Genomic DNA, 26,115 nt, shown 5'->3' with positions numbered 1-26,115 from the left:
ACTCAGCAAAGGTGTCCCTGGATTATCTCCTATTGTGTGTATTTTGACGCAAATTTAAATCATTTTTATTAAAAAAAAACAACAAGGACTGTGCAGCAAGTATGTAATTATCGATTTCTTTAGAGATCCTGGTATAAAAGCCTTACTGGCTTCTTTACATAAACGCATAGGAAAAAGAAATGTTTATCTTTAGAAATGCAAATAAAGCTACAGCCAGCAGCTGGTTAGATTAGTTTAGCATTAAGACTGGAAACAGGGGTAAAGCCTGGCTTTGTGCAAAGATATCAAATGCTAACTACCACACTATAAACCAGTAACCACATGGAGTCTCTACTGGTTGTCTGGTCATTGGTACCAACAAGATTGTGAGTGAGAGTATTTAAAAATGTTGAACTATTCCTCTAAATCAGTCTGTAAAACCATTAAAAATGTTGAACTATTCCTCTAAATCAGTCTGTAAAACCATCAAGTTGAATTTTTTTTCAAGGATTTTGTTAACAGAAAAATTATTAGTGTCTTTTGCTGCAAACTTCTAATATCTCTTTTTGCTCTTATTGCCATAAAGAATCAGTGATGTTCTTGTTATTTTATTTCAGTTCCTCATTTCTGCATGTGGTCAAATATGTATCTCAACATCAGCACGACATACAGGGCTGTCTAAAAATACCAGCTTTAGTGGCTGAAACAACTGTTTACCCGAGCTGAAGTTATTTCATTAAAAGCCTCAGCGAGAGAAACGCAGCTCTCTCCTCTCATCTCATCGCTGTCGTCACACCTCTCCACCCCTGCCACCTTCATCCCTCCCCCCTGACGACTGTATCCCCTGGCAACAGCCTGGCAGCAACAGGCAGTCTGTTTCGCCCAAAGAGAAAGCATCCTCATCACCTATCCTCTGTTCATCCAGTAAACGGGTCCTGCACTTCTCCTTCAACCGCCTGCCTTACAGCAGGCTTATATAATCCTGGCATGCCACAGTAAGCAACAGCATGTGTGCAGGTCTCTGTGCACTCCCTAATTGTCATTTGCAGGTCACAGACTGTTCTGACCTACTCTACACTGATCAATAGTTTTCTCTCTCTCTCTCTGTCATGATGCACACACTATTGATCCCCATCCACCATTATCACCTCTTCAATTTTCTTCCTCTCCAAACTCTTATCATACTCTTTCCTCTCAAAAGCTCTTCACATCGTGTCATTGTGAGGCGAGTTCAACCGGTTCACAAAATAATCAGTGTCAGTGTGTAATTAGCTCTCCTTTGCTTCAATATTTCCTCAGTCAGTACCACAAAGTGTTGCATGCAGTCAGAGTGGAAACAAATAGCCGTTTAATTGGCAAATATTGATAATCAATTTAAGTAATTTCTTAAGCAAATATGCCATCAATTAAATGGTTGTTTAATGTGAATATTTACTGCCTTTCTTACTCTTCATTCATTTCATATTACAACAGAAAAATCTTTACAGTTGGGCTGACAAAATAAGAGTATATCAACACGCGCTGAGGGGATTTTTTTCCTCCAGAGATTTACTAGTTAGGAAAAGTCGTCCGTCCAAGTGCTACAATCATTTTGCCTTTGACCTAAAAAAAAAAAAAAGTCTTGTGACAGTGAATGTGAGCTTTGATTTTGAAAATTTCATGTGTACTTGTGGGTTTCTCAAATTCAATTGTCCAGAAGAGCGAATTTATTTAGCTCTGCTCTTGCATACATTCACTTCCCACATACAAACACACCTCGGCATGGATTAACAACGCCGGGTGTTAAGATTAACAGAGCTACAACGGCTGCATTATGTCTGCAGCATGTTTGAGTCTGTGCGTTAACACATGTGTGGATGTAATCCAAAGCATGTTTGCTGATGCCGCTCCCACTCAAGCATACATAACCCGAAGCACAGAGAGGTGTACGACTGACACACAAAAAAGGATGCAAAGATCATCACAACACAGGGCAGTGAGTGCGGATTCGTGAATGAGTGCAGATGGACAGACAGTGAGACTACAGAGAGTGTCTGTGACAGTAAGTGTTGGAGCTAATCGTGTGATTCACTCATCTCTAATTCTATTAGAGAGAGAGGAGGATCTGAAGAAAGAGACATCCAGACATATTAAAACAAGGAATGAGATGTAATAATAACGGAAATATGCAGGAAAACAGGACAAATAGAAGAGAATTCGAAGGATCTACAGCGGGAGAGGAAAAAAAGTAGATTTAATCAAAGAGGAGTCCGGATGGAGTGAAATCTAATTTGACTTGGACAAGCTGGTGATAACGTCCGATGCAGCGAACATGCAAGACAGGGACCAAGCACACCACACACACACATATCTTAACTGCAGAGAAAAGAAAACACTAGTCTACCTCTCCGTTTGGGCTTCCAGCACAAAGTCCATTCCCATTCAAATTTCCACTGGAGTTCCCATTCCTGTTGTTGTTTCTGAACTGATCCACAGCATCTCTGTCCACCACCTCTTCTCTTCCTCCTCCATCTCTCTCTCCTCCACCTCCTTCATCTCCTGTATTCTCTCCATTCTCATTCATTTCCTCCAGAGCGATGCTGAACTGGGCTAGGGTTCGAACCATCTGAAGCATACGGAAAGGTCCGAGCGCCTGAACGCACCTCAGTTTTTTTCGGTTTCTTTACTCACAGAAACTCGGTCTTCATGTCCGCAGGATAACGGCATATGAAAGAAAAAAAACACCTAAGGGTCGAAGGAATCACCACCTTTCCTATCAACATGAAATAAACATGTTCCTTCCTGTTGTTGTTTTTCTGTCCTCTCCTCTTCTCTTCTGGCAACGATTAAATAATTCAGTCCTTCAGAAAGAAACCTTTCTGCAGATTCTCTCCGGTCTTGTGTCTTCAGTGTTTGTGAAAGTGTGCGTCTGTTCTGGAGGAGGTGAGCTCGGTTGCGCAGCTTGTCAACGTGCGTGTGTGTCATGCAGCACACACACCGTATTGTGAGAGGCAAAGGAGCACACTCCAGCGTGTATGCATGCGTGATCTGTTTCTACTGCATGGATGATGTAAGCAAAATCGGAGCGCATGTCGCGGTGAGTGTGGACAGGGGGGGGGTGGATAAAAAGGTGCGCGTGTCTGTGTGTGTGAGTGTCATAGCCCTCCCCCTATGGGTGTGTATAATGAGAGACAGCAGGCATGGTAGACACTCGCAGCACTCAGCTCAGTCAGACTCCACCAATCCTGCTCATAAATAATCAATAAGGGATGAGAAGGGGGAGGAAACACAGATGGATGTCTTCTTTTTGACTGACCCCGCTGCCATGATAACATGTTTTTGATCTCACATACACACTGTTTAAAGTTCCCTAACTTCCAATGCAGTTAAATGCTCCATTGAGAAATACAGATCTGAATGAAAAGGTCTCTTCAGGTACACTGAATGGAAGGAGCCCACACATAACCATGACAACAGTGAGCCAGCAGTGATTTTACAGGATCATGTCTGTGTTTTGACAATGAATTTTACAAGCATGGTGCAACTTTTAGGACACATTTCCTATCTTCTTCTTCTGCTTCTATGTTATGGCTGAAATGTTTCATTATTTTCATCATCCATCAATTGGAACACATTTTTCAATTTAGCAATTAAAGGGCCCATCTAAATTATTTACAAAATTTAAGGTTGGCCCTCAACAGGGAACTTAAATATAGTTGGGAAAAATATATTTTAGTTAAAACAACCAGATTGCATGCTACACTTGCCTTAATCACATGCACATAGCACACTGCTTATTGCAGGGTTATTGAGGCCACGCCCCCTACATGCACTGTGCATTCCTCCATCACATGCACAGATGAGTCCTACAACCCTGGACCACACTTTGGAGCCCAGAGCACAAGATGATTGATTTATTTTAACCCCTGATCTACATAAATATCATACCTTATCATGATGCTAGCTTACCACCAATTACTAAATAACCCCTAATTTCCAGTTAATTCCCATTAATTGACATACATTTCCATGAAAAGTTTCCAATTTGGAGTATTTCCAAAATTCCCCATTCTGCTTAACTTCCCATAGAAATTTTTTGGAAATTTCCCAGTAATTGTAAGTTTAATTAAAAACATCCATGACAAAACTTGCAGGTGTTGGTTTGAAAGAAATGGGCACATGATATAATTTTACTGCTGCTTCTATTTATTTGTTTTTAATCTATTCTGTCTCTTGTGAATGTTAATTGAATAATGAAAGGTGATATATAAAAATGGAGAAAAGCAACAAATACTGCAATTGGAGGCCCTGGAAATTCATGACTAGTGGCCAAAGCACTTATTACATCAGAAATATAAAATTATTTAGGCTGTTTTATAGCTAAACATTGTAATCCTAGCTTACAAAAGAAGTCTGTTTTCCACTAATGTTGCTATTTTTTGTTGCACACTCTTCCAGTGGGACATCTGTTCTTCAGTGAAAAAATGCAAGGAGGGTTGAGTTTAAAAATAGCTTAATACTGAGAGTAGTACAATCAATCAGAATTTATTCATCAGTAAATGCAGAGCAGTATTTCTCCAAAATTAGAAACTTGAAGCAACAGATTGAGAACTAAGGTTTGGTGATGTTAATAGTTAGAATGATTTTCCATCCCAGTGATGATGCTGTAGTACAGATACTAATCATTCCCTCTCTGGCCCAGTATTATGGATCATTATTTAGTGACGTCTTTATGTGCTTTTCATTCTTCATTCATCAAAATTACATTATCATCATATGCTTGTGCTTGTGCAGACAATTATCCACCATCATTGCACACACGAGTTTTCCAAAGAGTTCCTGCATAAAGTTAATGGTGTAAAACATGCACAAAATAAAAAATACCAGTAGGGTCCTTTAACAATTCATGAAGTATGCACTGCACCAACATTAACACATAGCAAGCAAGCACACACAAAGATAAATCAAGATATAATTTATAGTGCATAAATATGCCAAAACTGCAACTTTGACAAAAGGGTAAAAGGGATTGTGTGCATGTGTATGTCAGTGTGTATTCATGAGTAGATACATCTAAAATTCAATTTTAATAAAAAAGTAGAAGACGACACAACATGCGGGAAGAGTAGCTTTGAAAATACAGTGCACCGTACAATATTGACACATACCAAGCTTCAAGTTAGAGTACTTCAACACATGCAACCGCAGTAAATGTTTGTGTTCATGTTAAGCATGGTATGAGGAGGCTTCTGCCAGCAAATGAACCCAAACAGACTTTTTCTTTCTCCCCGACAGAGATAAGACGGTGACAACAGGAAAAGCTCACTAAAGGACATTTAAAGGTCAAGCTCCTAGCAGGAAATTGCACCTTTAATCCTAGTTGCCATAGAAACAATAGATGGTTTTGAAGGTCTGGTGACAAAGATCAGAGATGATAATCTCTCAGGCATGTTTGGAGTTGGAACACAGAAACGTATATAAGTATATAAGAATATATATATTTGAGGTCTCTTGACCTTTTACATGAGGGTAAAACACCATAGCAATAGTAACAACTACCGCACAACATTTTTTTGTGTCTCAATACTCAATAGCAGAGAGGAATTAGCCATGACCGTATCTACATAGACAATACATGTTGGTAGAATCATATTAATTCTTGTACACGTCAGCACACGGGTCACAATTATCTGACCAGCTTCATTAGCATCCACGGCATCTTGTTTCCACAGTAACTCCAGAGTGCTCACATCCTCAGCATTTCCTGTTTAGTTTTTTGACGCAGTTGCCAAGTAGCGAAGGAGATAAAATTTTTAAAAAAGCCTGGGGATAGAGTGTTCTCCCTGAATAAGTTAGCAGCTCATAGCTGGCTGACCCAGATTTTTTAATGGTGTGCACTCATGCACTCATACACACACACACACTAACTACATCGCCAGCTGAAGGATCCATGCCTCCTTTACTTGGGAATATTAATGCTTTTTCATTATTTGGCAGAAGCAACGAGTTATGATGAAACAGAGTATGAATCTAACACGACACTGATCACGAGCCAGACTCAACACACAAGACTTCACCCCAACTGCAACTGCAGACACATCCAACTGCATTTATAAATAAACACACTACAAACACCAGATACACATATGTGGCTGATCACGAGTGGGCTGAATTTTCAGCCGTGGTTTAACCTCATATTTCCTCCCCACCCTGCGCAGAAATGTGTGTGTGGCTTAATTCTTGCTTGGCCGCCCCGCCTGTGTCTGTGTCAGTGTGTTACTAAGTGCTGCTAAATGACAGCTGATGTGACATCTGTATCCCAGCCTCCAACATCACCCCACAAAAAAAACTGAGTCAGTCTGGAGTGAGTCTATAGATAAACATGTAAGAGGACTGATGACACCTGTCAGCATACCCACTGGTCCACAGGTGTGTGTGTGTGGGAGAGAGAGTAACCTAAGGAGAGGTGGACGCATGACTGCCCAAACAGATCAAAACAGATTTCTCATCACACACCTGTGTGTACAGCTTGTACCATCTGTGTGTGTATAGGTGTGTGTGCTTGTCCAGTTACCCATCTGGCGTTTACCACAACAACCCTCATACAGTTACAGGTACAAAGACCAAATGAATGAAGTAGGACAGAATGAAAAATGCTTTATGCATCAACATTGCGTCATTCAGGGGTGTGTTTGTGTTTGTGTGTGTTTCTTTGTGTGTTAGCACTTTGTCCCTGATAATGACGGATGATTCCCACTTCCACCTACAACATGGGGGGTCAGGATAAAGCCCCGTCACTTCACTCTTCACTCTGTTTCATCGATTCCTCTATCTGCTCCACTGCTCTTTATGGCTCAGTCACCAGGTCCATCTCACACTGTCTCATCCTCTTCTCTCCATGTGTCTGTCTCTCTCTTACACATAACAGATACATATGCTCAAATATTGTATGATTAACATGAATAAATCCAACCAAAACCTGGGGGATAAAGGTAAACTGCATCAACACACAAATGCATTCACACACACACACACACACATAGATAAACTATATCCACAAGGGGGCAGTATACATACTGTAAAATCATTACAGAATATAACTGTATTTTTTCTCCTTGCCACAGGGTCACACTTAAATATTTCTAAATAGATTGTTGATTGATCCATTCAGACATCATGTGGCATCAAGTAAAGAGCACCTATATATATATAAAGAGAAGTTCAAACACAATAGATAAGATAACTCATCTGTCATAAAGAGTTTAATAAGAAAAGTAAACAACAAATGTTATCTCACAGGGCTGTGATTGTTGTCGAAACTGTAGCATGTGTCGGGGAGAGAAAGCACAGGTAACCAGATCTACTTGCTCTCCAAATACGCCCTTATGGGATGGTGTGGATTTGTGAGAGAGAGAGAGAGAGAGAGAGAGAGAGAGAGAGAGAGAGATAGATAGGGATTGGGGAGGGAGAGGGAGGAGATGGAGAGAGCGGATGGGGAGAGAGAGAGAGAGGGACGAGAGGAGAAGGCGGGGAGAAGGAGAGAGAGGTGGAGAGGAGAGAGCTGAGAGAGGAGAGAGAGAGGAGAGACGAGGGAGAGAGGATGAGAGAGTGAGAGGGAGAGGGGGCGAGAGGTGAGCGGGGAGACGGAGCGAAGAGGGCGGAGAGGAGAGGAGTAGAGAGAAGGAGAGGGAGAGAGAGGACGTGAGGGAGGAGCGAGAGAGGAGACGGAGAGGAGGAGGAGAGGGAAGAGAGAGGAGGAGAGGAGATATGCGGGGAGCGAGGAGGGGCGAGGGAGAGAGAGAGAGATAGAGAGAGAGGAGGAAGAGGGAGATAGGAGGAGAGCGAGGAGAGGAGAGAGAGAGGAGAGAGGAGAGAGGCGAGAGAGAGAGAGAGAGAGAGAGGAGACGAGGAGAGAGGAGGAGAGGAGAGGAGAGAGAAGGAGGAGGACGGAGGAGAGGAGAGAGAGAAGGAGAGAGGGAGAGAGGGAGACGAGAGACGGAGAGAGCTGTGAGAGAGAGAGAGAGAGGACGGAGAGGAGGAGAGAGAGAGGAGGAGAGAACGGAGAGGTGGAGCGAGGAGAGAGAGAAGAGAGGAGGAGAGGAGAAGAGGAAGAGAGGGACGGAGAGAGGCGAGAGGTGGGGGTGGAGAGGAGGAGGAGAGAGCGGGGTGGAGGAGGGGGGAGGGGAGGGAAGGAGAGGAGGGCGATGGGAGAGGGAGAGGTGAGAGAGAGAGAGAGAGAGAGAGAGAGAGAGAGAGAGAGAGAGAGAGATACATGTGCTGTGAAAAGAGCCTTTGTCCCTGAGAGGTAAGGCTGAGGGAAGGACACGATTTTCGCTTGGGCTAATATACACATGCACAAATACGCACACTTATACATATTGGAGGCACACATGCAGAATATGACAAAGAAACAAAACTGTGGAGGAGATGCTCCGAGATTCAGGCTTTGTTTGACGGCCATGGCACATCATCGCATCTGGGATCACAACATTTTATATGATGGTGAAGAAAGACCCATAAAAATACATCATACTCAAGATTTTGGGTGGTTTATTTTGAAATTAAAGTTCTTTGTAAGTTTAATAACCTTCTAATGTTCACAAGAACTTAATCAGGAGTCATCCAAGTCCAACCAGACAACGTTACAGTAACACACCAGGAGGAGCCTTCAATCCACTTGACATCTAAAGTCCTCCTTTTCCAGTCCTACCGCAGTCTGTAAGATGACATCCCATCCACTTCCTGTCCAGCAACCTATCCCACAATGCACTGAGATCCAGAGATAGCCATCAGCCACGGAGACTAGTCTTAAACCCAACGCCACTCCGGAAATACCATCTCTGTGTCTCTTTCTCTCCCACCCAGTTTGTCCTTTCTGCCACATTATACCATCTCTCCCTCTCTCTCTCTCTCTCTCTCTGATAATCTCTCACACTGCCTCCCTCACAAAATCTGTGTTTCTCTGGGAAAAAAAAAACAAAAACGTCGCTATTTTTAGGAGATGCAGCAGTAATGTGGGGAACTCGAGGAGAGTATCAGCTGGATTTCGCAGGAAAAAGATGATGGCTCTCTTCAGCAGCACTCAGTGATGTGCATGAAAGTTTGAGACAGAGTGGGGAAAAGGGGGAGTCGGAAGGGGGGGAAGGGACAAACAGCAGCAAGAGAGAAATCATGACTGCGAGTGCACTTAGCAGACAGTTAGTCAGCATCGCTCCCTGTAGATTGTAGCTGAGACTAAACACTATACTGTGGATTAAACCAATCTCTCTCACTTCATACTTTACTTTTCACTTTCTTTCTCCCCCTTTCTAGTCCCTCTTCCTCCCCCTTATCCCTCTTTCTCTCCATTTCCCCTCTTTATCCTTCTTTCCTCGACATTCCTGACCCCTGGCAGCCTAAAACCCTTGCATGTGTGTGTTTTTGTGTATGTATATGGTGGTTGGCTAGTAAAGCTACAATAAATGAAGTGTCTTATTACAGCTTTAGGCAATCAAAACATACGCCAGGCTTTTTTTTTAAGAGTTCAATAGAGTTAAACCTTTCCAGGAAATGGTGTCAGAGAATATAGAGCAGCATCAAGTAGATTTACAATGATGAAAACGCTCCAACGCCACAAACACTAGGACACGGGAGAATTCCTGTACTGTATCGGTGCACCGCAGGCAGCAAAATGAGCCAGTCTGAAGTCAACAATGAGACAAAGTCAAAACAGGGGAGTGACATAACAATGCACCAAAACAAAGGGTGATCTCATGAGAGGGTGTGACAGGGTGGAGAGGAGGTAACAAAATGCAGAGAATAAGGTCTCTGAGAGGAGAGAGTGATATTGCTTTATCCCTGTTTACTCGGGTGAAGTACTGAACATCTAGAAAGTCACGTCACTCTCATGAACAGAAAAACAAAGCTACACTGACGCTTATGGGTTAAGTCTCTTGAATTTCTTAAAAAACACCCAACACAGCTGGGTGTGGTCAGATCTGTTGTAGTCTTGACCACACCCAGCCCAGATGATGGTGTAAGCCTTGTACTTTATTGCCACGCTACATCATAGCTGCACAGGTTGTGGAAAAAGCATGTTGTCTGTCACCACAAGTTGGCAGGGCGACGTAGGATTATTAACCTTTGTAACTTTGTTGCAGCCAATAGGAGTGTGTGGTTTTTTTTGTCACAGAGATAATTTGAGTTTTAAGACAAAAAAAAAAAACTGCAACAACCGACCAATGAGAGACCAGGTTTGATGCTGAAACTCTAGTGTGGATTTGGCTTGAAATATTATAATGTAATAAAGAAAAATGACAATGGAGAAAAGTCTTTTGGAAGATATTATTTATATTTTGTCTTTGAGACCAGATGCGTGGCTGTTTTTCCCACTGGGATCTGGGAAACTCCCTCTGTCCTACCCTTTCATGCCACTTCTAGTTATCAGTCTTATTCTTTGTCTGAACAGCTGCAGATCTCTGCTTCACACTCACATAGCTGCACACCTGGAGGCTGAGCAGTACCAGCAGCCGCCCGCTGAGCTGCTTTCCTCGTGCTGTGCGCGAGTGAATACATAGTGCAGATTTCTTTGGGGGGGGGATAATTCAAGAACTCATCCCTTTCATAAACCTGGTTCTCAGAGATGCGCAGAGATGAACGGTTTGACTTATGTGACTGAAAGTGTAAAGGCATTCACGACCAAAAAGATAGACGCTGTCGCTTCTTTTCAGTTCAATCAACTTTTCTGCTTCTGCTGCTGCACAAGTTTGACCATGTCAGACTTTTTTCTACTTAGCAGAACCCTGTGCTTGCAGCTGTGCCATTCCTATGCAGAGTAAGCTACTTTGGTTGCCAAAGGGGCCTTAAGAAACAGTGACGAGTTAGAGGAAACTCTTTTGAGACTTCAGTTTGGACAGGAAATCAGGTGAGTTTGGGAAAAAGAGAGGGGGGGAGGGGGATGGAGCACAATAAAAGCAAGAAGCACAAACTCTGTTATTAGCCAGCCTGTTGCTATGTAACACTGGTTGCCACAGAAACATCTGAATAAAAGAGAAATCATGAATGAGAAAGGTAAAAGGAGAGAAAACAGCAGTGCTGAGCAACTCATGATTAGCACCTACACACAAGCATTTAACCCTGCAGTGTAGCATCACAAATCTCCTAGCAACAACATATAAACCTGGCTGTAAACCACTATTACATATGACAGGTTATTATGATAAATGTATGCCTGAATCAGCTCAGTTCAGTGTTCAGTATAGAAAAGATGCCAGCGGCTCTGTAAGGCTGAACTAAATCAGCATGCTAACAAATTAACAATTGTTGGTAATTTTGACTGATGATGATGCTAGATTAAAAAAAAAATCAGATTAGAACATGAACGTGTTTACCAAACCTCATGGCAATCCATCTAACAGGTGTCAGCAGCGCCGGTCCTGGCCACATTTGCGCCCTGGGCGAACCCCCCCCCCTCCCGAGGCGAACATTTTCCCATGCGCCCTCACGGCCGCCAGTGCTCCCCTGGATGCGCCGTGCGCCCCTGGATGCGTGCGCCCCCATCGGTCTGTCCGACGCCCCCCTCTGCCTTGTCAACACCCCGCTCCCGGGGCGCCCGCTCCGCTAACTTAATGAGCGGTATCGAAAAATTACCGAGGTTTTTTTCTTTTACGGGCGTTCGTGCGCCCCCCACGGAGAATGCGCCCTGGGCGGCCGCCCACATTGCCCATAGCTAGGACCGGCCCTGGGTGTCAGTGTATTTCACCCAAAACTAAAATTGGGGCTGGATAGTTGATGGACTGTTCTAACACCTTTCTCGTCTTCTGACTGCTCAAAGTGCTTTCAAATGGAAATAGTAAATGGACTGTACTTATATGGCGCCTTCACTTTTCCGGTACATATCTCATTCACCCATTCATACAATGATGGCATTGGCTGTCATGTAAGGTGCCAGGTCGTCATCGGTTTTAGGAGCTAACCATTCATACACATTCACAATGATGGCACAGCCTTTGGGAGCAATTTGGGGTTCAGTATCTTCACACTTCAATGCAGTCCGGGGATTGAACCATTGATCATCTGATTAGTGGACTTCTGAACCACAGCCTGACACTACATGTCACATTCACCCATTTATACCAATCCGAAACCTCCGTGGCTGTGAAGTGTAGCCAGTGCAAGAAGTGGCAAAAACTGCAGTTCCTCAAACGTCCACTTGAGGCGGCTGCAGAACGATCTCCATAAGCCCCCATGTTAAAATGTCCAACTTCACAGCAGAAATAAACATGTTTACAGCCTGGTACAAAAAACTGTTTTGGTCTCTATAGCTAATTTCCTTGTTCATGATAACTGTACTGAGTCTGAAGTTTTTTCTAACTTATATTAAGTCTTAAAGTTATGCATAATCACCAGTATGGCCCCTTTGATTGACAGGTGAGTGCTGATGGCTTCTTTGCGCACCCAGGCGTCATTCAGTCATTCGTCATACTCTTACCGTCACTGATTCATACACTGACGGCATATGCTACCATAGAAGGTGGCAAGTGCTCATCAGACAGCTAATTTATTCACACACATGGATCTTCTGATTAGTGGAGAACCTGTTCTACCTTCTGAGTCACAGCCACCCTTTAAATATAGGATAACAGTGGATATCTACATTTGTGTACTAATGTGTAACAGATTTACGCCCGTAAAGGTTTGTGGCTTGTCCACAAATCACATGTATAAGAAGCTGACTGATTCGACAGTGAGTTAGTTAATGGGCTGATTTTAGGTAAACACAAGTTGTCTCTTCTCATTTCTTTCATTGCAACAATGACAAATGTCATGTTAAACAAGCACACAAGCTTACATAAGCCTGTGCGCTGAAAGAATGATGTCAAACACAAGAGCTCCTTCCTTCTCGTCATCCATGTGAACAGAACCTGATTAAGGACCACCCTCCCCATAAGTTGTGCTCCCAGTGCGACAGAGCTAAAAAAGGAAAAGGTTTCCTTTATCTCTGCTACAGACACACACAGAAATACATGCACACACGCATACACTCTCCGATACCGGATACTCCCAGGAAAGTGGATTCGTTTATAACTGCTCACATGAAACAGTCACATTCCTCTACATCTGCACACACACACACACAAAACACAGAAGCCACAGGGGGTGCTCTCTGTCATCTTTACTGTACACATTAACCACTGCTTTGTCAAAATATTCACTAACAGTGTCACACTGAACTTTCTGACTCCGTGTAAACACACCGTGAGTCCAAAAGGCTTCATTTGATTTACGGAAACTAATAATCATCAGAACTTTTTGTCCTGACTGTGAGATACAGGTCGAGGTTATACCAACAATACCTACACAAAGGATCAATAATGCAAACAAAAAACGTCCTTTCGGGGGTAGTTTACGGTAAAACACGACACTGCTTCAACTATTCAGCCCAAATATTGTCGGTGTCCCACAAGAACCTCATATTGCAAAATATTGATATCAACTGCTAAATTGCACAAAGTGGTTTACAACTCATGGGTCAAGCCAAACCACTGAAAACACATTATGAAAAGTCAAATGTGGGGGTCGCCTGCAGGGCTGCAGTCTCATTCGGAAACGCAATGTGTCTGCAGAAAACAGTGAATAACAGTGAAGCGTGAACAAACAGCCAGGCAGAAAATACATTTTATCACCGGTGGTGGAAGTGCTCCTTTGTTTGCTTATACTCTAGATTAAAACTGACTTATTTTCTAATGGCCTTACACTCCTGTGAACTATATGTTTGGACTGAGCTAATATCAATGGTCTATTTGAACAGGGCCTGGAGAGCAGTGGGACATTTAGTTAATGTGTACTCATGAGTGAAGCCAGGGAGGAAAGTTTAAATGCTACAGAGAGAGAGAGAGATTTCCAAAAACTGGGTGTGTACCGTCTACTGAAAGAAAGAGAGAGACAGTTTAGGACTGGTGGTGGTGTGTGTGTGTGTGTGTGTGTGTGTGGGGAGGGGGGGGGGTTAAATGAGAGCATGGAGAGAGGGGCAAGAGGGCAAACTAAAACGGAAGATGATAGAATGAATAAAGAAAGACGAGAGCTGCCAATGAACTTTAGGATAGCCGGAGAAAATGGAAGAAAAAGGGAAAGAAGAAAAGAGACCCCCTGTTTCAAGCCAGCCCAATTCCCTCTCACTCTCTCCTTATATGGCAGTGTTGCGTGTGTGTCCATGTGTGTGTGTGATACGGGCTCAGTCCCAGTGTTGCTCTCAGAGGGAGCGATTAGATCAGAAAAAAAAGCACACCAACTAAACTGAAACTAAAGGGTCCTTTCCTTGCTATTTGTACCACTGCCACTCAGTTTTTACCACTTTCCCAAAAAATCCTCACGTCATTATCCACTCTGCGGTGCTTTAAAACTGTCTGTGGTCATCAAAACACACTTCATAAAGAGTATTTTTCATTATCATAAATGTAAATTGTTCATTTTTCCACAGAAATCTTTTTCCAGCACAGCAGAAAAAGATGTTTTTTTTTGTTTAGTCTCTTTGTCATGGGCGACAAATGACGAACCGTTTTTTGGTGAATCCAAAAATATTTAAGAGAAACCACATTTTAATCTTTGAGAGGCAGAGAAAAAGGGGTGGGGAGGAAGGAGAGTAGAAGAAGAAGAAGAAAAACGAGATTACATCACAATCAAGCCTGTTTATGACTACGGCTCCTCAGAGGGGACAAAAATAACCCGTGACCTCCTCTTCATTAAAATGGAAGAAATCAGAAAAAGCTCATTGTCTCTGTCTCTTTTTTAAATTATTTTATATCTTTCCCTCTCTCCTCGTTGCAGCGGTCTGCTTCCCAGAATATTATGGCCCAAGTCCAAATGACTGGAATGCAGGAATCCAGGTAGCACACACACACACACACACACACACACACAGTGCATCCGTCCACACATACTGTACATGTAGGAATGTACTGTACATGTAAATATACACATATCAGTGCAGACATAAGCATTAAGGGAAATGCATGGCCTATTTTGAGCCTGCTGGGATCAGCAGAGAGGACACTTTTATGCAAGACTATATACTAGATTTATAAAAGTTTTGATCACCCTTTCAGCACAGGTAATGCTCACACTGTATAGATCATGACACAGTTGCTTAGAGTGAACGTAAACATGGAGCCCCCGTGAAAAAAAAAGAAAAGCAGTTTAACTTTGTGCAATGATAATTTGAACAGAAAGAAAGAAGAGGAAGAAAAGAATAGAGAGAAAAATGCAGACAGTGTTTAATTTATATTTGTATCACAGCATGGTCAAGGCTGCAGCTGCAGGAATAAAAACTCCAAATTAAATGGCCAAATACGTCATTTGTCTATGCTGCCTAAAAACGACACACAGAAGGAATCAAAACCACACAACAAAAATTCAGTGACAATAATCCTCTTTTCCGCTTGAAAAATACTAACCACCCTCCTTGTTCTTTCATGCCATCTTCTTCCCCCTTTCTCTTATCTTGTAATTTTTCTTCCCCTCTCCATCATTTCAGTCCTATCTCCCATGGAGAGGCAGAGAAGGAGAGAGGGACCGGGGGGGAGAAAAGTTTGTTTTTCCGAAGAGGACAATATTCCCAGGCCTGTACCATTCCTCCTTCTATTAATAGAGCACACACACACACACACACACACACACACACACACACACACACACACACACACACACACACACATATCCAACCCAAACAACAAGTCCCATATCTTCATGTTGTGGCTTTTAAATCCAAATAAATATAATTACATTTACCTCATGAAATGCCTACTGCCAGAGAAAAAGAGGCAGATATTAAGGCACCACTGTTGGTTTAACATGATTCGCTCTTCATTTAAACTTCTCATTATTGAACAGTCATTTTCCCCCCGATTTAGCTTACCCATGTCGACCAAAAGTCAGTCGACCAGAACCTCCTCCAATGTTAACAAACTTTTTCTTTTTTTTCCCCAGGTTGACTGCAGCCTATCATTAGGAAGATAAGATGCTGTCATGTAGCTAGCTGTAAACTCTCTGTTGGGTTAATGCTTGTAGTATTTAGCTGCCACAGAGGTGAGACAGAGGTGAGACAGAGGTGAGGATTGAGAGGTCAAAACGTCTGGAGTCGACCCTAAAAGGCTGCTCACCTCTGGGATGGTTGTCAGATTTATGGTGTTAGTACACAGCTAGAGTCACTATAACATTTGCAGCAGGTGGTTTCACATGTTGACGGCTCAAAATGACATACAGACATAATATAAAACGATCTTTCATTCCAACATATCTCTCAGTATAATGTTACTAAATTGTACATGGCAAGCTCACCACCTTGTTTGCCATCCCGTAATTTTGCAATTTAAGTTACAAGAAAAGAAAAGACAAGAGAGAGGAAAAGGTTTTGTTTTTATGGATGAGAACATTTGTATTAATGTATTTTTTGTATATTTTTTTATAGTCCTATGAGTTGTTTGGTGCCTGATGCCAGAATTTTACACAGTCAGAGTAGAAAAATAATTGCAACGGATGGGAGATTCTGTGTGGCAGCCCCACCTTGCAATCAGACTCACATCATGTTACATGAAAATCATTTTTAAAAAAAGTGTACCTTTAATTTATGATCTGACATGAGTAGGTAGATTTTAAAGCTGTCAACACAGTAAAAGCTTTGTATTACCATAATGAACTGCAGAGTTTTAGTGCACAACTCATTGATTCCAGAGAAAAACTGCTGAACTAAGCTCGACTGTGCTTGGTACAGTAACAACATCCTCACATACATTCCCCCATCATATACAAGATCATAATTCGACTATAACCCAAAAACCAAAGGCTTTTTTTTCATAACATACTACATACAAAGAGTTGATTATGAGATGCCCAATAAGGATTTAGCCTCTGACTTGTATTGAAGTGCATTTACAGTTAGTCATTTAGCAGACGCTTTTATCCAAAGCGACTTACAGAGAAGGGAACAATCAAGGTACAGTAGGATGAGAAAGCGTTAGAGAGGGACGCCCCTGCTCTGGTGGGAACTGGTAGTGTGTTCCACCAACGGGGAACAACAAACGGAAAAAGTTTGGATCGCCTTGAGCGAACAGGTGGCAATGAGTCAGGCGTCGCTCATTGGAGGAGCGCAGCGGTCGTGAATAGTTATCTGACTTGTATTAAGTAGTTTATATTAGGAGTACAAATACTGTAAGATATAACAGATCTACTAACAGAAAGTAAAGTAAGCCAGACCTTTGGGTACCACTGCTACATATCAAACCTTGATTTAATCAGATAAGTCAACTGAGAACCAATTCTCATTCACAGTCACAACCTGACTAAGATGCAAGTCAACACAAGACATTAATATACAGCTAGTAAAGAAAACAAAATTAGACTAAAAGACTAAAGAACACTAATGTACTACACTAATGAATCTGCTAGAACGTAAATTGCGGATACAGATGGAGCTATTGAGTTACGATATAACAAATGAACTGATACCAGTGGATCTGTTGTCTGGTATGGAGTGATGGCCAGCTGACTAGAGAGTTCAGTTTACAGTAATGAGTGTCGGGCAGGATGATACATTATGTCCAGTTTATTGAGAAGAGGCAAACCTGTAGATTCAATCGCCATAATCCAAGATTGGAACAAATGTCATTTTAACCAATGTTGGCTTTGGATAGTATGTGAAGGATGCTTATTTAATAATACAGGAAACTTATTATTCTTGCTCTGACTTTGGAGAGACACAATGTAAAACTGCAGCATGCCAACATGTAACCTCACAGATAATAAGAATGACCAATAATCTAATAACTGATGTGGAAATGTGTTGTTACTGTTACTATTATCTGATTACATTTTCCACCCATTCGGGGAACAGTTTATTACACAGTGAAAAGCTAAATTTAACCGGTTTCTAATGTAACACATTTACATAATTCAGTATTTTCACAATATCAATTCCTCTGAATAACAAAAAACAAACCGCAGATGTTGCTCTTATTCAGCAGGTTCCTTCTCAGCAGATCCTGGCACTGTTGTGGCTGCTGATGAGTCACTATGTATGAATGCATGCTTGGTTTGGTGAAACCTTCTTTTAATCAAGAGGCTTTTATATTTAGGTCTGCCACGCTTTGCCAAGCAGACACCAGTACATAAGTACACACACTCAGAGTCCAGAGAGTCTTTTATGGCAGAAGGGCTGTTCACTGTCAATAAGATCCAGATGTGAGCTCAGTGGGAGAGGGGATAAAAATAGAGCCAGAGAGGTGAAGGAGACAAAAAGAGAAAGACGGAGACGGGGTCAGGAGAAGAAAGCACACGAAACTGTGATCTCAGTGAGAAAAGTTGGGGGGGATAAACAGAGGACAGACGGGTGGGGTGAACAGAAAGGTGTGTAAACTTGGGTTTGTTTCATCGTACCGACATTTCTCCTTCCTACGTCTTCTTCTTCTCTCAAACAGAAACACTAGCTACTCTGATGTCACCACATTCCTACGGCAACACACACACACACACACACGGTTGCCACGGACAACGAAGTATACACATAGGGGTGGCCGTCATCTTTCTCGAACCCCCCCGCTAAAAATAAGTCCACAGCTCCATCACTGTCAATCCTAAATACAGTGCGAGCTGCTCTGATCTTTTGAAGCTGCAGAGCTCCCACTGTTCTTCTCAGTCTTTTTGCTCTGACAAACACATTAAGGGAGATTCAGGATGCTAGTGTGTGCGTGTATGAGCATATGTGTGTGTGTGTCTGTGTGTGCGTGCGTGCATGCACGATGGTCAAAAATGCCTCCCCCAAACCCACTTCCTGCCCTGCCCTCTCAATGAAGACAATTATGGTTCCTGCAAGAAGGATAACACAGAAGAAATAGCTCCTTAAAAGGCAGGATCCATGATGGTTTCACCTCTGCACACATTTTTCAAATTAAAAGCCAATACCACGTGATTTTAAATATAAAGAATAGGATTTGATGTCTGTATGAGTGGAGGAGTTCAAAGCTGAGGTCATTTATATTTGTGCATGATGGCTGGCACACAGATAAAATGTGCTTTTCTACTGAGACACAATTATGCAACATGTCTTTCACATTAACCAGAACGGGTGGCTTTAAATTGACGTTATTACACAGATTAATCAATGTCTGAAGACATCAGGTGTTTTCAACAGACAGAGGCCTTAAACAGATGATAGTGAGCTGCACTCATTTGGAAAATGGTAATAAAGCAACAAGTGATGGCTTTCACGGTTGAAGAAACAACCAAGACAATCAGAGCTTTGTAGGCCAGTTTAAGAATGAGGACATCATCTTCCCACAATGAGCCAGAAAAACTGAAATTATGCCGGAAAAAAACGGTACAGCTCTTAAATCTGCATCTGACTGACATGACAAACGTTACATTAAATGCTCATAGCAACCACTGCCGCAGCTTCCGTTTCGAGTGGGTGAGACGGATATGTCACTCAGTGCTGACTGGCGAGGACAAAATAACAAAATCTCCCAGACAGACACCAGCGAAAGGCTGAAACGTGATTTTCAAGTCTGCACCTGCAAACATGCACAGCATAGCGGATTCTGAGGTCAGCATTTATGCTTTGAACCTGCCTCCCAACAGGAGATGGATCAACCAGTCAGCTTGCCTGATATACAGACTACTTGGTGATCTGCAGTCACTCATAAAGCCCTTGACGTCTTTGTCTATACAGAAGCATAATTCCAGTTTGAGCACAATGTCAGACTGAATAATGAAGTGAAACAAACTCTCCCCTTAATTATCAAGACAACACAACTTATTAACGTCAGACAAATGCAGATAAATGATTCACTTCAAGACAAAAATGACCTGCTGGCTGCAAGAATGAACTACTCCCATCAAGCCTTGACGAATGGTTTAACACTTCAAGGTCATTTTGAGGTATTTTTAGGAACTTGGCGTCTCCTTATCAGGAGTGTTTTGCTTGCTCAGCCTTCATTCACATCCTTGCAACTTTTCAGGAAGTGTTGCAGCTGCACTGACACGATGAACGTCCATGAGATGATTCAGTGAAATCGAGATGACATGAAAACAGTGCAACAAAATGACAATGAATTCTGCCAATAAGTGTGTAAAAGGTGTCAGACACACGGGTATTTATTCCTATCTCACCTGTGGTTGTTGAATTATAGCGTTTGGACCCTCATGTTTTACCACAGGAACGCGTTTAGGTCCCTAAATGACATAAATCCTCCTGTGTTTATTACACTGAAGATCAGTTACCAAGATGATGTGATGTCTAATGCTAATGGCATCTCTGAAGCACACTGTGTGAACCTTAAATCATTTCTCTACTCCTTTCACAATAACATTTCAGAACCACACAATTGAAATGCCAACTGGTGAATAAAATGTTTGAAGGGGGAAAAAGTCGAGGCCTGGTTGGAAATAAGAAGCCTATTGAGGAGTGAAGAAGGACTACATTGTTTCATGAGAGACAGACCCAATTACCCACAACCCCCTGGCTGTCACTGGGTGATGGGAGTTTTGTGTGAGCCCCTTCAAACATACCTTTGGACACAGACAGCCAAGGGACAGCAGGTCAACACACAAACACACTCACACACACACACGCACTTCATAATTGAGAGACGATGCTGGGAAAGCTTGGCAGTGTCAAATCCCTGGAAAAAGTTTGTTAGTTTCAGTTTGGATGTTTATCAGGACAGAGGCTGGTATCACTAGAAATATTTTGCAGATTCTGGTTCAAGCATTTCAAATTAACGGTAGTATTCATGCCTAACGTAGATCCCGACACACTGGAGATGTATTAAAACGTATTAACTGACAACGTGACTGATTCACTTTGGATCTAAGGCCAGAGAGAGTGTTAGCGCATCCAAAATGTTTTTTTAAATACTAGTAATCAGCCAAGGTGATCACTGCTTACAGTAACAGGTTCCTAACATCATGTCTACTCATGACCTCTCATCACAGGCTTCATAATTATGTCCATGAGTTGAGAGCACTCCAACCAAAGTGATGTTCCCTTCTCAGACTGTTTGATTTTTACAGTTTCTAAAGGTCAGTGGAGGTGAAGCTTTGCAAGCAAGAACAGAAAAAAAAAAAGTCAGGAAAAATAAACACTCAATTGTGTTTTTGTGAGAAATACTCAAATACTCAAGCAACTGATACGTGTAACATTGTGCGAATTTTAATAGCTTCTTATCATTTTCTCACAGTCACTGAAACCCAGAGTTCAGTCTGCACGCTGATTAAACACTAAAACATATTTCAGTTTGATAAATGTTCATTTTTTCTAATGTCTAATGTGAAATACTTTTTTTCAAATGGAGCAATCGAAGAGGAAATCATCAGGGATTGCATTTTGCTTTAAAGGGTCAAAACCCAAAAAGGTTTTGGAGCCACACACTTTAACCCTCGGTATTTCTGTGTTTGTATGAGCTTGTTAAAGGCTCAATTATAGCCTCAGATTCTTAGATCCATATCTATTCGCAAGCCACAGCACAGACACGAGGAGCGAAGACAGGAAAGTGCAGGTAAGAGTCAGACAATATTATTTGGCATCAAAGTTGTTGAAACACAGATTCACACACGCGCACACACACACACACACACACACACAGTACCCACATGCATCAGTCTACTTGTGCCTTTCTTTCATTCACACTCTAACACACACACACACACACGCACACGCACACGCACACACACACACACACACACACACACACACACACACACACACACACACACACACATCCAAGTTTTCTCAGTTGAGGTAAGGTCAACATATTTTCAGTCTGACTCATAGTTTTGTGAAAACTCATCTTGGGACAAAATGTTTTACTTAAGTACAAAGGTTGGCAGCGACCAGAGTGATCAAACTTCTCAATGCTCACCTGAGAGAGGGCAGGGAAGGGAAAAGGGTCACTCCTTTGGGCTTTTTGGAATTTAAAAACAAAGACTAGAGTGTTGACTCTTATAATACATCATGTTAACTAAAGCAAACTTAGGGCTCAATTATTGAAATTCTCTGATCTAATCAAATTAGAACGGCATGCAAGTTACCTATAAATGTTAATAATTATGAATGACAGATGTTTCCACTAAGCAGCTCACAAATTCAAACATATTCAAGTATATATTCAAGACTCTCTCTCAACTCAAACTCATTAGACTTGGAGATGAGCACAGCAGAGACCACCCATGGCAGACAGTGTAAACACAGAAATAAAATGGAAATATGCAGTAGAAGGATGCATGTGAAAATTACTGCTGACCAATAAATTACATGCGAGGTGTAGTGGGAGTAGTGAACAAAGCTGTACAAATATTCTCACTAGTCTGGCCAAAAAAGGCAGTGATCAAAGCAAGTGTGACATTGCTTTGATCTCAAAGCATCTATTTGCCTGCACCAAGACACAAATTAAGGCTTTCCTGGTAGTATACTGCTACATGTTAAGTACTTGGCTTATTCTGTTCACACACTACTCCTAATACTGACTTTGTAATTATCTTACAGCTAGAGTTGCACGATACCCACGGTACCCATGGTACCCCACGGTGCCGTTGTCGTCAGTGGCTCCACTAATTTTGTTTAAAAAAACAAACTCGTTGTTTCAAAGTTGTTTCAGTCTAATTCTTACTTCACCAGTATTATGTTTAACATGGACCAAACAACATTATAAGTAATTAATAAGTATTTATAACTTGTACAAATATATTGCAGTTCATAAAAATAATAATAATTTAAAAAAGGCTGCAGTATCGCGATAATACCCGGAACCATGATACTTTGTCTGGTATAGTATTGTGGTTACTCATTTTGGTATCATGACAACTCTACTTACAGCAAGGTCACCTAATTTACTGCTACTAGAAATCACGGACAGTAAAAAGAATGGACGTCGTATGTGTGACGTTTTTGAAGAGATGTTTTGAAGCTCAGAGTCTATGGCGCCGGCTGCCTCTTCCACCTCCCGGCTAATCTAAAAATCTGCAAAGACGTGAATCATCGCCACACCTGCCTGGGTGGTCAGTCAAACCATCTGTAATGGCATCCACTTGTCAGGCTATAAGCATGTTTATTTCTGCTGTGAAGTTGGATATTTTAAAATGGGGACATTGACTTGTTTGGTAGCCAGTCTCAAGCGGACCTTCAAGGAACAGCAGTTTTTGGCACTTTCACATCGGCTTGTCTAATGAAAAAAGGACATGAAACTTTGTCATAAATTGGGAGCAATATGGTAAAATTATGAACCCGGAAGGAAAATGGGGAGAGGCCAATGAAAAACAGGAGTCTCCCTAGAAAAATCACAAAAATGCTTACAAATACATCAGCTATACATCTATAATGTATGACGTGTCATTACTATATAGATAGACTGTTTTATTATTCATTAATTTTGGAAATTCATCATGTGCCATACATGCAGTAATACTTACTATTACAGTAGAGTGAAATCATTTTTGTGGATTTAAGTTATGAGTCATTTTTTTGTTTTACTCTTCACTCATCTCATGTGAAATCCACACTGTATATGGGTCAAAACAAGGAAAATATTAAAGTCACTATGAATAATTCACAGATTTATTGTACTAATGATTTACATTTCAGTTTGCTGCTCATCCTGTGAATAGTTTGAAAAACTGTAAACTGAGTGACACTTAATTCCTTCAGGAAAACACAATTTGTGCCATGGATGCACAGACTGGCAGTGCTGTGGATGATGTAATGACAACGTGGGGGTGTGGGATGATGAAATCCGCATGATGGGGCTGATGTCACTGACGAGTTAATGTGATGACAGCAGCCTAGAGCTAAACATTACGAGACTTGCCTAACCTCTGATTCAGCAGCCAAAAATCCTACATACTGTAAACTAAAACATGTTTTTACTTTAGATCATCACTTTTTAAAATCACAAACAAGACAACCTGTTTGATTAATTAGTTCCTTTCCCACAAAATACCACACTGCAATAACAATAGACACACAGAGGACCAACACCACCTGCCTGTGAGGCTGCTTTGGCCTTGGCTGCTCCTGTCTCTCTTTTCCAATCATCCTCCTCCTCTCCCTGCGCCTTAATCCGAGATCCCAGTAGCCACTCTGGAACAACGCTCCGACACTTCCAGCTTCTCCCATTCCCATTTTGACGAGACTTTCTCAACTGGCAGCTAGAGCATGATCCAAACCGGCGGATTGATGCCATAAGACAGAAGACGGAGAGGGTGAGAGGAAGACGAGGACAGAGACAGAGAAGGGAGGAAGAAGCAGAGCGTTTCTACTGTCATGTTTCTCCGGATGACAAAAGATGAGTGTGAGAATAGGACTGAACGGCCCAGTCAACCCACAGTTAGACCAAGGCCTAGACCCTGTATAAGGAGTGTGTATGTGTGCCCGACCACGCTGTAAACTATGCTATGCTACACGTTGCACGGGTGACACAGTTGTACCATTGTGTGAATGACTGTGGGAGACGCAGGCAACACGTCCCTGACAATCAGGCACGTAGAGATATGCGCATACACAAACCCATACTAGCATATGAATGCATGTGCATAATAATGTAACAATAGACTGGCCACTCTTGCAGCTTTTTCAGCGAGTCTATGACAGAGTGATGATGTACAATTTCATTCTTTTGTTCTCAAAACCCTAACCACTTTGGATATCCAGTACAGTGTTTGTTTCTTTTTTATTACGAGCTATTCAAATACAATATGGAGACTTTAACGGAAGCCCTGACTGATGGACGATATATAAAGCAAGTATTTCACACAGTAACCAGCTAACTGTTAGACAAAGTGAGCTCTCATATTGAATTGTCGCTGGCTAATGAAAATCAAACACAATCACACATTCACTATACATGTCTACATAATTGTAAAAACAGATTTAAGTGAAGTTAAAAAGTTAAATGGAAAGATTTGGCTTTTACCTATACAAATATATCATATACAAATGACTCCAAACATTGACCTGCTGTGTCCAAAGTCACTCCGTCATTCATACATTTACTATTCACGATATAACAAATACTAGTTTGCTCTAAAATGAACAATAAATTGAGTATTTCAGGCGTGTGATAATCATAATTAAAAGTAACTGCACCAGAGTTAGCTGGCAGCTAACTTTGTTAAACATGAAACAGTACAATACATATTATGTGGGCCAATAAACAGAGTCAGTACGTAAAATACAATAAATATGAGGCAATCAATGTAGTCACACACGTGATTAGCACGAATGCTAAGGAAGTTGATTATTGCAATTGTCTTTCACTGACTAACAGCTTGCTTGTTAGCTAGGAGAAAAAAAGAGTTGTTGGGAATAATTTAAAAAAACATTTTATCTATGCATATTGTTAAAATAATTTGACCTCACTGCAGAGAGCACAGTGGCACTCATTAACTCATTAACTACCTTATAGGCTACAAGCTAATGCTGCCACTTACGGCTTATTTTGTTGTTGACTGAGGACAAAGCTGTCACTGTCTGGAGACTGAATGACCTGCCCGGTCAAAGTCAACTGTGACTAGTTAACTTGTTTTTATTGGTTTGTTAGCAGCATATCCCATTGGCCACAGTCATTAGCATACCATCAACACCCATGGGAGCTGTAGTTCTTGTACGCTAACAAAAAAAAAAAGTGTTGTTACCCTGAAACACTAAAATTTTACTATCAAGTACATTAGGAATAACTTTTCAGAAAGACAAATTAACCCTATGAGAAAACACGCCATGTTACAGAAGCTAGAAGAAAAGAGCAAAGGTTGGTAGTTGCTGCAGGAGTCAGTTTAATCTTAAATCTATGTATTATGATCATTAACACCACTACCAAATTAGGCCAGCAATTATTTATTATTTTATCATCTAAACCAATAAATCAGCTGTTCAATCTACTGAATCTCACTGCAAAAGTAATATTCATCACACGTTCCCTAAACCCAAGGTGATCTTCAAATCTTAGTTTTTCTGACGAGTCCAAAACGTTGTTATTTAAAATAGAGAAGAGCGGCAAATCTTGGAACCAATGACTTAATTGTCTTTCATTCAAATTATAAAGCAAATGACTGAACAATTAATCAACACCTATTTGTAGGAGCAGCGACTGTGAAAAGTAGACAAAAGAACAATGCAGGCTTGTGCAGAATGACAAT

At 41.5% G+C, this 26,115-nt stretch overlaps 1 protein-coding gene across 2 annotated transcripts in view; it reads right to left on the bottom strand.

The window, feature by feature from the left end:
* The window catches only part of arhgef17 (Rho guanine nucleotide exchange factor (GEF) 17), a 64,908-nt gene that overhangs the window by 25,804 nt on the left and 12,989 nt on the right, over positions 1 to 26,115 (bottom strand). The window contains exon 1 of one of the 2 annotated variants that reach the window (XM_019260985.2): positions 2,363 to 3,094. The exons of the other annotated variant lie outside the window; for it this stretch is intronic. Coding sequence (XP_019116530.2) covers positions 2,363 to 2,593 — 231 coding nt within the window. The 5' untranslated portion in view covers positions 2,594 to 3,094. Of the gene's footprint in view, positions 1 to 2,362; positions 3,095 to 26,115 lie in introns of those variants that run through there. 2 annotated transcript variants of the gene reach the window in all.

Source organism: Larimichthys crocea, chromosome VII (assembly GCF_000972845.2).
Source record: "Larimichthys crocea isolate SSNF chromosome VII, L_crocea_2.0, whole genome shotgun sequence".
Classification (NCBI taxonomy): domain Eukaryota; kingdom Metazoa; phylum Chordata; class Actinopteri; family Sciaenidae; genus Larimichthys; species Larimichthys crocea.
The sequence above is the reverse complement of the archived record's forward strand: the minus strand, read 5'-3'. Positions and strand labels throughout refer to the sequence as shown.